This window comes from Ciconia boyciana, chromosome 1, assembly GCF_034638445.1.
Source record: "Ciconia boyciana chromosome 1, ASM3463844v1, whole genome shotgun sequence".
NCBI lineage: Eukaryota > Metazoa > Chordata > Aves > Ciconiiformes > Ciconiidae > Ciconia > Ciconia boyciana.
The window spans coordinates 175,160,850-175,172,911 of NC_132934.1; the positions used below are offsets into that span (position 1 = coordinate 175,160,850).

Genomic DNA, 12,062 nt, shown 5'->3' on the forward strand with positions numbered 1-12,062 from the left:
GAATATCTAGTGTCATTTTTTTCTTGTAATAAAAGAGCCCGTGTAAGAGCCCTATATGAATTCTTGCAAGATTCAGACTTTAATATTTAACTTTTTTCTTCCAAAATTAAAATACATGAAAAGAGAAGTAAGATTAAGCACGAATGTATTTCTTTACCTAAAAAGTGTATAAAATGCTGTAATTAACTCCAAAGCAAGCATTATGAATCCAGCTGATATCACAAGTAGATAAAAATAAAAAAACCCAACCCCTCAAACTCTAACATTTCATTAAAAAGAGTTAATACAGTCTGGGACCACACAGGCTGGAATACCTACGTCAAAACTGTATACTTACTGAAACACATCGTTGTAAGACAGCATTAACATTGTTTTGGCATTTTGCTTGTACTTTTAACATACCTAAACTTCAATTTATGTTAACTATGAATATCTTAGGTTTATCTATTCAAGAATTCTAATGTTTTTACTTGCAAACATGAGGGCAACAAGGTAATTCCTAACAAAACATGACAGTTGAGTATGTGCAATGACTAAACAAGACTGACAGTAATCATATTACATGATAGCATGTACAGAACACATAAAACCGTAATTAATATTTTTTCAAATTGCATATATCTGTATTTACAGATTGCATGTTGCTTTTATTTAAAAACACATACCTTCTCTAAATGAAGTCAAGTCTTTATTAGCCCAAGATTAGAAAATTTTGATTGTCTTTTTCAATTAGCAGGGATATTTACTGTGAAATTGTGATGTTCTGCATATTTAACTTTTTTACTAAGATGGCAAAAAAAAATTTAGTTGAAGACTCATTCACTATAGACTAAGTTGTCCTATCCTGTAGAAAGATTTCAATACATGAGATAATTGCCTTTTAGAGAAATTCATAAACTGTGAAACTACTGGAAGAGGTCTGCATTAAAAGTAAAAAATAAAAAGCTGCATTAGAAATAAACAGAAATGACAAAAGTTAAACATACACACACACTTGTTATTTTCACATACTTTCCTAAAACAACTTCAGCTTATTTTTGTATTTCTTAGGGGGTTTTTTGTGCCTTGTACTGACATTTAATAATTATTTAATAATTTTCTTCCCCCAAACATGCAACTTCTAATGTTTCTTCTTCAGTATTTATATCCTTTTCTGCATAGGTGACTTGAAAAAACATTATCACTGTTAGGTAAAGCAATATGACTACTATGGCCTATTTTTAACAGATATAACAAGAAATTTGACAAAACTGTAGTAACTTTGGAAATATTTGCTCAATTTCTTAACATCCAGGGTATGAGGAACATTCAAGATGAAGTCTGTTTCAGACTCAAGTATTTACTTTCTGTTTTATAAAGCCCGCCTCACTTAGCCTTGCTTGCATCGTTGGCCACAGTTTGAAAATTTTAAGTGGTGAAATCACACAAAGAAGCAAACTGCTGCATATCAGGAATAGTTTATGTCGGTAGTCATAGGGGCTAATGTTTGGATGTAAACAATGTAGCTTTGAGGTAGAAATGTTATAGTTTTCTTACAAAACATTGTTAACTTTAACCTTTATTTATTACTTTCTACTGCTTTTGATCAGCTGCAATGCATGTTGGTTGATATGACACTACTAAAACTAGGCACCCAAGGCATAACTACTTGAGAGCATAACTACTTGGGAGAGAATAAGTAGGAATAGGAAATTTTGAAATAAATTAATTTGAAATTAGCCTGCCAAGAGCCTATCATATTGGAAATACAGAAAATTCACTACATGTTTATACAATTAAGTCATATTTCCTCAGAGTATTTTTCATATCATTAATATAATTATATGATAATGCATCAATATAATGATAAGGCTCATAAATTATTTAGAAATGCTTTAAATGTTTTCTATTACTTTAAGAGAGCAGTGGGTTTCATATAAACAAAAAATCACCAAAAAACAAATGAAAAAAGCAAACCCAAATATCACCCAAACCGAACATTTGCCTAACATTAGTCTCAGCCTTGAATTTGAAATTTAAATATACAATGTGGATACAGACATCAGAAATAAGAGCTACTGAATGATTACTTCTGATGCACCTACAGATGATCCTGCCAGGTCAATGACACCTGCAGTGTGGGGAAGCATGTTCAATTACTTTCTTCTGTAATTAGACTATTTTAATCTCTATGCATTCAACTTCACAAGCACTAGAATCAATTCAGAGAGTTAAATGCAAAAACAATTCTAGGAGGAAATTGCATCAGACAAACACGCAGTGCAATTCAGCATAGAAAGTAAGCAACTTAAGAACTGTTTTTCTTTTTACGTTTATTTAAGGTGAGTGTTTCACATTTGAGATCTGCACTCAGGGAACAGAATTAGTACAGTTTTCACTTAAGTTGGGGCTCACTTAGACTCAGCTGTCAGTGAAATTGTTTTCCTTCGGTTCTAACAAAAAACGGTTTTGTAACAGGTTAGCAGAGACAAACTGGTTTGGACCAATTCATGACATGGGGTTTGGTTTACTGATCTAAGAAGGGAACTTGGGGGAATAGCAAGGAAAGGAGATGGAGGAGAACAACTTTGGAGAGGACTTCAAGAGGTGCATGGATAGTAATTTTTCTATGGAAATAATGGTATTAGAATGAGTGATAATGCAATCTCAGGATAATTTAGGGGAGTTGCAGATTCCTTGAAAGGAATCTCCCCATCTTCTCCTCTCTTCCCAGTCAGAGAACTTAAAGGGTAGAACTATTGATATAATGACTCTATGATGATCTTTCTGAACAGGTAACAGGCTGTTTAGGTCCCGTCACTGCATATATATAACTTGTGTTGTTTTTCCTCACATTCATAATTTTTGATTCATTAATGTTTTATTTTCTCTGCAAATCCTTGCCAAATCATTCAGGAACTCTGGGAGATCATTTAACAACTGCTCATGGTCAGCTTTTGGTTTTATATCTTTGATATTCTGTAGCTTCAGCAAACTTTCCATATTACCATTCACCCTTTTTCAGATCATTTGTGTATGGGATTCCTTTGGTAAAATTCACTTATTTCCATCCTTTGTTTCAGACATTTAATCTGCAGAAAGAATTTCTCTCATACTCCAAGACATGTTAGTCTCTTAATATTGTTTAGAGAGAAATCTTGAGAAAAGCCTTTTGGGAATCCCCATATAGGGCATTTACATATAAACCACAAGATTTTGCATACATTTAGATCTGAGAGTGTATTTCAGAAGTACCCTGTCTCTTGTCTGGAGGAAACCTGAGTGACTACTGTCTTGTTTCCTCTCCCCAAATCCTATTTTGGAGTTGAAAAGAAACTCAGATGTGTGTACTGGAAATTAATTGTGTAATATTTTGTCCAGATTTTTGGTCTCGGTGACTGTGGAGCAGGGAGAGATCCTGGGGCATATTGTGGCACATGCAGGCCTTGCAGATTACATGTGTATCAACTTCATCACCTTTATCTAAATACTTGTTAAATGCTTGCAAATGCTAAATGCTTTGCAAGGCATGTCTGTTGTATGTGTAAGAAAAGAAAGATGAGTGGGACTAAGTCAAAAGAGAGAATTTAGCAACTGAGTGTACAACTGAGAGCCTGACAGACACGATCACCTGTGATCATCTGTGTGTTTCTGAAAATGACACAGACAAAAAACCCAAAGTAAACCAATTTTTTCCCATAGTTTAAGGCTGAGGAGACAAAAAATGCACTTATGGTAGTAATGTTAAAGGAGGAAGATTACCTCACGGTGATTTAGAAGTCTCTCCAAATCTGCTGCCATTTGATTCTTGACACGCAGCAAAGCTGTCTTTTCTTTATTTAAAAGACTGGTAGAAAGAGGATAGGAAATGCAGTAATAGCAACAGATAATCTCTTTTAATCTTGTATTCTGGCTGAAACATGCATTTCTAAAGCTAAATACTGGCAACAATGAAAATCTGCTCAAGTAATTGTATCAAATGATCCTTCTCTACGTTCAAGCATTGGAATTTTTATAAGTGGGCCTGAATGCACTGACACATACAAAAATCTTATTTTAGTCAAACAGAAATACTAGTCAAAATCTTCATAAAATATGGGGGGGGGGGGGGGGGGGGGTTTGATTCTCTGAAGGGTAATTCAAATTATCAGAATCTTCTATTATCTCTTGGTTTCTTCCAGGCAAAATGAGTCATTTTATAAGCAAAGTAATGCTCCTTATATCTACACTTCTATATCAAAACATGGATGTCTTTGTTGTATGCATTACTAGTAGCAGCACACAGTGTTCTCTCAGTATCACCTCTTTTGATACTACTGTATTTAGAATTCAACAAATTCTACTGTATTTAGAAAATAACAAATACAAGGAAGAAAAACATCCAGCTCTCCCTTTTAGCTGTGTAGTTTCTGCAGAAACTGTAAATGTATTTTGGCCATTTTTTATTTTATATTTCAGGAGAATGCATGGGATCAAGTTTGTCTTGTGAACCAAATATGAAAACTCTTTCAGCATGAAGGCATGCTTTTATAGCACAATGTCAAGTTTAACTTTAATTGTTCTTTGTTTTCTTAGTTATAGAATATGAACATCTGAAATGTTTAGCATACACATTCTGATTCTAGGCAGCAATTCTAATATAATTAAATGTATTTTCATGTTTAGCCCCAACATCAGTTTCCAACAATAAACTTCAGACTAATGCATACATAATGCCTGTATATAATCTGTTTTTTTAAAACAGCCACAGAGATTTTTTTGGAAGACCAATGTTATATATGCCATTATCATGACTTAACTAAATAGGTTGTACAATATAAACTATAACATAAATCAACAACTATGCAAAATGCAATTCTGCATATGGAGTGCAAATATGTAGTACTGAATACAGGTCAAGAGTTCAAAAGCAAATGTATTAAAATTTTATAAATGGAATGGAGCAATTACATATGTTGCAAATACAAATTATTTAATATTCCCAGTAGTTAATCCAGAAATGATCAAAAAAATAAATCAACCTTTTATTTAATTGGCTGTGTATCATCTGCTTGTTTCAAATAAGCAACATCATCCTTTGCCCCACAGATTTTCTGGCAGTTCCTTGCAAGCTCTGTACTGTAAATTATGACTGTCAATTCCTTCTAGGCATTCATTAATTCTCAGAAAAATTGTATGCTTTGGCCAAATTGCTTAGTCGACTGAGTTATTTAAAAGGAAAGTAGTAACATTTATGAAAAACTACAAAGGTATTTTAATATTTTCAAGAGTTTTTTCTGTGACATTTTTAATCATGATGAAATTGCTGTACTATTTTTTTCCTGGGTTCATGTGTTGTAAGTTACTGATATGTCAGGCTTTCTTGGATTTCTGTACTTCCTAACAGCATAAACCAATCCTTTTAGAGAATGACTCACAAACTTATTAGAGAAGCAGTAATAAAAGTTCCTTTATGCCTTAAATAGTGTACTGAATAAGCATAAACATCAGTGTTCATGACTAAACCAGAAGTTCATGTTCAAGGTTCAGTTTCATCTACAGAATAGAACCTATTCTAGTTATACTAGTTATACCTTCTGAAACAATACGACATGACTGATCCATGTGGAGCAGTTCTAATTTTCTTTGTTTGTGGTCAAATATAGGAATTAGACTGCTACGTCATTCACATCACTTGATGTGTTTTCTGTCATACATATGAATATACAATTACCAAAGCACATGCAGACTTCAGATTTGGTATTTTTGCAATAGTTATGCTTTTTTATCATTGCAGATAGAAGGAAATAATTCGTATACTTCTGAAAGAACACTGCAAAAGAGGCATATATATATTTAACAGAGCAAGAAAGCAGTGTTACTGGACACAGCGTTAATAAATTCACACCTGTAATGACAAAGTAAAGCAGAAATTCCTTCAAAAGTCCGATTTTGGGAGGAAGACTGACCATTTATAGTCAGTTATGGAAACTTTCTGAACAGGCATCTTGGATATCAGCAGTCAAGGAGGTTCTAGCTTTAAACTACCCTGCACTTCCATCAAACAGTAGTTTAAACTAACCCAGTTTTAACTGGCAGTGTAACAAATCAGAGAGCAGCTTCACAGTTCACTTCAGCTGACCTAAGTGAAAACTATTGCTGAAAGATCATCCTTCCCTAACCACATACTGGTAACCCGCTCTTTGTGTTGGTACTAGAAAATTTGTGACCACATGCGTAGGTCACTTCACTGATCTGGATGGAAGCTGGAGTCTTTTTAAAGGTTATTTTTCACGTTGATCACCAAAACAACTTGATTTACCATGTACAGTGGAAACTCACAGCTGAAGGTAAGGATGAGACTGCTCCTTTTGGTGATGGAGTGCCTTAACAGTCTTACTATGACTCTGAAACCACGATTGATGAGACTAGACAAACAAGCTTCTCACACTTGAGCTCAAGGGTTATAACTTTCATCTGAAGAGAGGATCTTCTTGACCATCTTTAACTAACCATACTTTTAAGTTTTCATTATATATACATGTACTAAAGTACTAGAGTACTAAACATTAAAATAAATCTTCCAATGACTTGTTCTGAGGTGAAACCATGAACCCTGTGGAGAAATAGACTGTGTTGAAATGATCTAATATCTCTGGAGTTATTTAACAGCACAAACGGCTGTTTTTACACTGCAGGGCAAGTGTAGACCATGCTGTGCTCCACAGTCCTGGTCACTGACTGCTCCATCCTGAGTGTGGAGAAAGTGCCCTTTGTGATACATCATATAACCATGGTCCCAAAAGTCCAGGTTGGAGAATTAACTGAAAAGCAGTGCAGCTCCTGCTCTTTCTGTGTGCCTGGCTTTCCGGAAGAAACCAAATGTCTGGGAGGAGATTCAGTTTCATTCCATCATGCTTTCAAAACCTAGCCAGGTATGAATCCAGGTACCAGGAATGCAGGACTTACCATGGAATACACTTGTCATATATATACACATTACTCATAGCAACCACTGGCTTGTTTTGTTTCGCTTTACTCAGGATCTAAAGCCAAGGTAGCTTGGATATCATAAGACAGACATTTTTAGGTGACTTGATTTTTCTGGAGAATGGAGACTAATATTTCCCAGTCTCAGACTTTTAAAGCCTTTTGAACTTAGGAAATTAAACCATCTTTTAAATCTCTGGCCTAAATATACTAGCTACTGTCTTGTTCAGAAGCTTCTACTATTAGATGTTCTGGATAATATGCTTATGCTGGATACACTAAATAAACATGGTTTTATGTATTACTGGGTTTTATTATTACTTCTATTGAGTTTGAAAAAAGTTGGTTTCTTTTCCAGTGAACTGTGTACCCCAAATGCTATAAGAAATAAGGATAGTGCCTTTCTGTTAATTTCACGTTACAGCATGATGAAGTTGAAAACTGAAGTCCAATCTTAAGTTACTTTTTTTCTTTTTATGTTCATATACAAATATTACCATCAAAAAAATCAAACACAGAAATAGTATATGTGAAGGTTTTGTACATAAAACTGAATACATAACATAGGCATATAGTGCAGCTATCCCTTCTCTGCAAATTACAGATTAATAGCTCAGAGCAAGTCTAACTAAAATTTTCTTTTTAAGTAATGTAGTTAGAGAGGTATAAAAAATTCTGCAAATAAAAGTTCTTTAGAAGAGAGAATACACAAAAAATTTGTGATCTCTCATTGTGTGGCTAAATAACCATAGATCAGATTTTTAAAGGCATTTAGGAGAGTATTGCTTAATGATTTTAATTGGAGTGCTTCAGGTGGCTTAAAAACTCATCATGTAGTGTCCAAATTGAAAATAAATTACTTTTTCAAATTGTAAAAAAAACAAAACAAAACCCCCCAACTTTTAAAAAGTTGTAATACAGGTCAGAAAAAGTTAATTTGTAGAAAAAAAATAAATATATTTCTACAAATTTTGTTTGGAGCATTTCTCAGGTAAACTGCAGTAGTGTTGGAATACATGATGCATATTTCACAGAATGGTAATGTTCTCATAAAAAGCTCATTGCCCGTTCTGTGATGGGAAAAACTCAGCTAACACTGTATGCTGAGCTTTGTAATGTTTGGATGGCAATTAGAGAACCCAAAATGTTTAGGTAAGAAACATTTCAGTACATAGCTTCTTAGTGAGCAAAATCCTTGTACTGCTTCTAGATTTGCCGCACAGTTAGGCTTTTGAGTGCTTTTGGGTAAGTGAACACTTTTAAAACCAGCTATTGGTACCGAGAAATTTGAGTAACTGCATTTAAAATAAATACCCTCTCTTTATGAATAAAGTCCTGTTTAATGTCTCCAGTTATTTATAAACCTAGATGTTTTTAGCAGAAAATTATGTACTAAAACTACAATTACTTCACTACACACATAAGAATGAAATTCAGAGATTTGTTTTCCCACAGCATGACACAGTTACAAGGCATTTCTTTTCAAAAGGAGTGCTAAATGTGATGTTTTAATTTCTGGTTAAAGAACTGTATGCTAGAGAGATTTCTTTATAGTAGGAAGGAGTCATCCTCATACATATCACTGCTCTTATTAACCATTGCTATTTACTTTTATTAATGAGAGTGCTATGTGGAATAACATAAATGAGAGGTTACTTAACAGAATATTTTGAGATATACGGATCACCTATAAATTCACCCTGCAGATGCCCTGTCACTCAAGACCAGAGGTTTTGTATCCAAAGCATATCTGCAGGTGCATGGCTCAGTGCACAAGCACACGAGGTGTTCTGCTCCCAGGGCCACCTCAGTTCTCTCCACAGCCAAGTGCCAGCACAGCCTGTGGCCCGCCTGGGAGAATTCTACAGGGATGGGAATGAGAGTTGTAGTGAACATACATGTGGGCAACATCTGACAGAGCTTCGATTACCCCTAAACAACCTCTCCTTTTATCTTTGAGTGGTAATAAATTCAAGTGTGAAGGCACAAGTGTAAGCAGTAACATCACACACCTGTAATAACCTGGAGATGGGTCCCTAAGTTGTTCAGGCAAATAACTAACAGCAATGACAGCTGCTCAGCTAAGCATTTACCCCAACCACAATAACTCTTGCAGTTCTTAGTGAAGGTATGGCTAAAGATCTGCAGAGCTGTGTGAAAGGTGTCCAGAACAGACACACTTCTCAGCGAGCCACCAAAGTAGCTCCAGCTCTGGTGGAATATACTACTTCAAGGCCTTGATTCAGTCTGGTACCTATTTTGACCATTTCAGTCTAGTACCTAGTTTGACGATTCCTCTCTTTTCAAGAAGAGGTCGGATGGGGCTTTGACCAACCTAATCTAGTGGAAGATGTCCTTACCCATGGCAGGGGGGTAAAGATCTAGATGATCTTTAAAGGCCCCTTCCAACCTAAACCATTCGATGATTCTATGATTCAGTTCGATAGCTATTGACACAAGCAACCTTGAGTACTATTTGAATATTCCTTCCAAGTGAGGAAGACATTTTGATACAGAAGGTCTGAAAGACAGCCTTAGCTCTAGAGGTATGACACTTAAGGATGAAGGCATGTAAGCTGCTCTGGTTAAAGTGACCTTTGAAGACCACGTTGGAAGGCAACTTAGATGGATCTGCAGGACTTCTCAAGAGTATTATATCAAAATGTTCTGCCTGAATCTGTCCCACTCCTCTTGTGGAAATAACTGATGTCAGAAATGACACTTTCATAGAATGATGCAGTGTGGAGAATCCTGAACATATCTGTTGCCTGTCAAGGGACCACATTATAAGTCACTTCAGGCCGTTTTGCAAAAAATTGGTAAAAATACGGCACAAGAACACCCACAGCCCAAACTAAGGAGGTTGCTGTCATAGATAGCCTTGCTCATAGTTGCCTTCCTCTTGTGCTGATTTAATCAAGACTGTCTATTTCCTCACAGAATCAAACCCACATCCAATAGCAACCAACCGCTTTCTCAATAGACGAGGAAATACAAAGCACTGCAGGTTGCTGCAAAACATTTGTAAGGTTGTAAGAAAGTACTGACTCATCATCCTGGGAAATCTGCTGGAACCTAACCACTCTGGGAGTACGTTCTAAAAGGATTATTGGCCGTCATCACTGTGCACAGAAGCCAATTATGGATTAAGTCTAAAAAAGTAAATTCACTTGCAAATTAGTCCTTGCTGATCCCTCCACACTCAAGTTAAGTGAGAGGTGATAGAGAACACTGGCACTGATAACATAGATGTGACTGCTCTACTTAAGGAATTCATGATTTACATAATGCAGAACTATCTCGCTTGATGAGCAGATGAGAAAAACAACATGAAAAGAACACTCCTCCACCATAGATTCTGCACACTAAACATGAAGGAAGGAAAAGCATGATCAAGCATACGGTAGCTGTGAGGATAAAACTAAGTATTCAGTCTTGATTGTCAGGGTGCAGGCATATCAACATTATGTTAATTTGTCTACAATCTGGTACTCAAATATGAGATGTAAAAAAACCCCCTATATTCAAAAAAACCACTAGTATTTTTAAAGGTCTGTCTGAAAACAAGAATTTGAACATTATTTTCACATTAGCTGGTACTTGTGAAATTGCTTTCTAGAAATAAAACTAATGTATGTATTGTATGTAAGATTTTTAAAAATAATAATGTAGTTTGTGTAACTGCAGCATAAATTAAACCGCAACTTAAAAAGGGTACTGCAGAAACTGCAGAATTAACTATTAATTATAGGTAATGGTTGAAAAAACATTTCATTTTGAAATGGCTTTACAAATACTAACTTTTTCCCCTTAGCTCTGAGATACAGAGAAACCAGGCTTCATAAACCATGTTTAGTGTTTTCACTATTACTTTTCTAATAGCACCAACATTATCTGCAGAATTTAGGGCCCTCCTTGAGGAGCACTAATTGTCTGAACTCATCCTCTCAAAAATATTCCACACACAAACCAACAAAATGCTTTTTAATAAACTAAGAAAGACGGATGGGAATAGTGGTCTAAATCTTTTGATCCAGCAGAGCTTCACTTGGCATATATTTGATAGGGATTATCATTAATTTACTTAAATCCCATTCTGATTCAGTTCTGGAATAGCTGGGAGCTAGACTGGTCCACAAAGTAATCTGAAATCACCTAAAGGATATTTTAATTTAAAACTGTCATCAGCAGATTCCAAAAGTCTATCCTCATGACAAAAGACTGCTGGAATGTAATGGTTCTCTGGTTAGAAATCCCTTCTTCTAACCTTCCTGTCACTTATGGGAAAGCAAAGGACCAACATTATCAATTTTATACCAGATTATGATTTCTTCTGTGCTCCAGGGAATATCAGCTGACAATTTAGGACATTTGTTTTAAATGTGGAGTTAAGAATAGCAAAATTAGGGACTATTGATATGTACTAAAAGCCCTAAGACATTAGGTTGTTTCCAAGAATTTCACTGGCCTATGAAACTATGGCAAAGTTGAGGCAAAACTGTGGTAAGGGAGTAATAGTTATTTTTAGTTTACAAGGAATATTGGAAACTACAGGAAAAAACTTCTTACCAAAACATTTGATGTGCAAAGTAAGTGTTACTTTTTTGCTACAAAACCATTAAAGATAAAAATATCTTTTTGTCAGACCACACTTTCATTTACAGAAACACGGACTAGTGGTGAACACACCCCAGCTCACCACAGTAGAGTACTGCTGGTATGTTTACTATGAATGCTCACACTGTGGTGCAGATCCATTTTATTCCTTAACCTCAGGCACTTTAAGATGCCAAAAATTCCCTTTATAGTTAATGGAGAGTAACGGGCATCTCTAGCAAATGACTCACTCCATCCAAAATCTGAATTGCTTTTTGGAGATGCCACTTCCTCCATGTACTACTAAGGAAAGCTGACATGACTAAGTTCCTAATTTAGGTGCCTTAATTTGTAGGCTAAATTTATGAAGAATATCTGGGCATACAGATTATCTGTAATAAGCCATAAAAACTCAAGAGAATCAATGTTAATAATGCATTTAAGGTCTTACATATTTTAATGGCATGAAACATACACTTTCAGAAATTACCTCACCTATCTACTCCCTTTTTTTCCTA

At 35.3% G+C, this 12,062-nt stretch overlaps 1 protein-coding gene across 4 annotated transcripts in view; it reads right to left on the reverse strand.

Annotated features, from left to right (window-relative positions):
- The window catches only part of PIBF1 (progesterone immunomodulatory binding factor 1), a 123,236-nt gene that overhangs the window by 18,697 nt on the left and 92,477 nt on the right, over positions 1-12,062 (reverse strand). For 3 of the 4 annotated variants that reach the window (XM_072850089.1, XM_072850088.1, XM_072850090.1), the window contains exon 16: positions 3,742-3,826. The exons of the other annotated variant lie outside the window; for it this stretch is intronic. In XM_072850089.1, the coding sequence (XP_072706190.1) occupies positions 3,742-3,826 (85 nt within the window). The remainder of the gene's footprint in view (positions 1-3,741; positions 3,827-12,062) is intronic. 4 annotated transcript variants of the gene reach the window in all.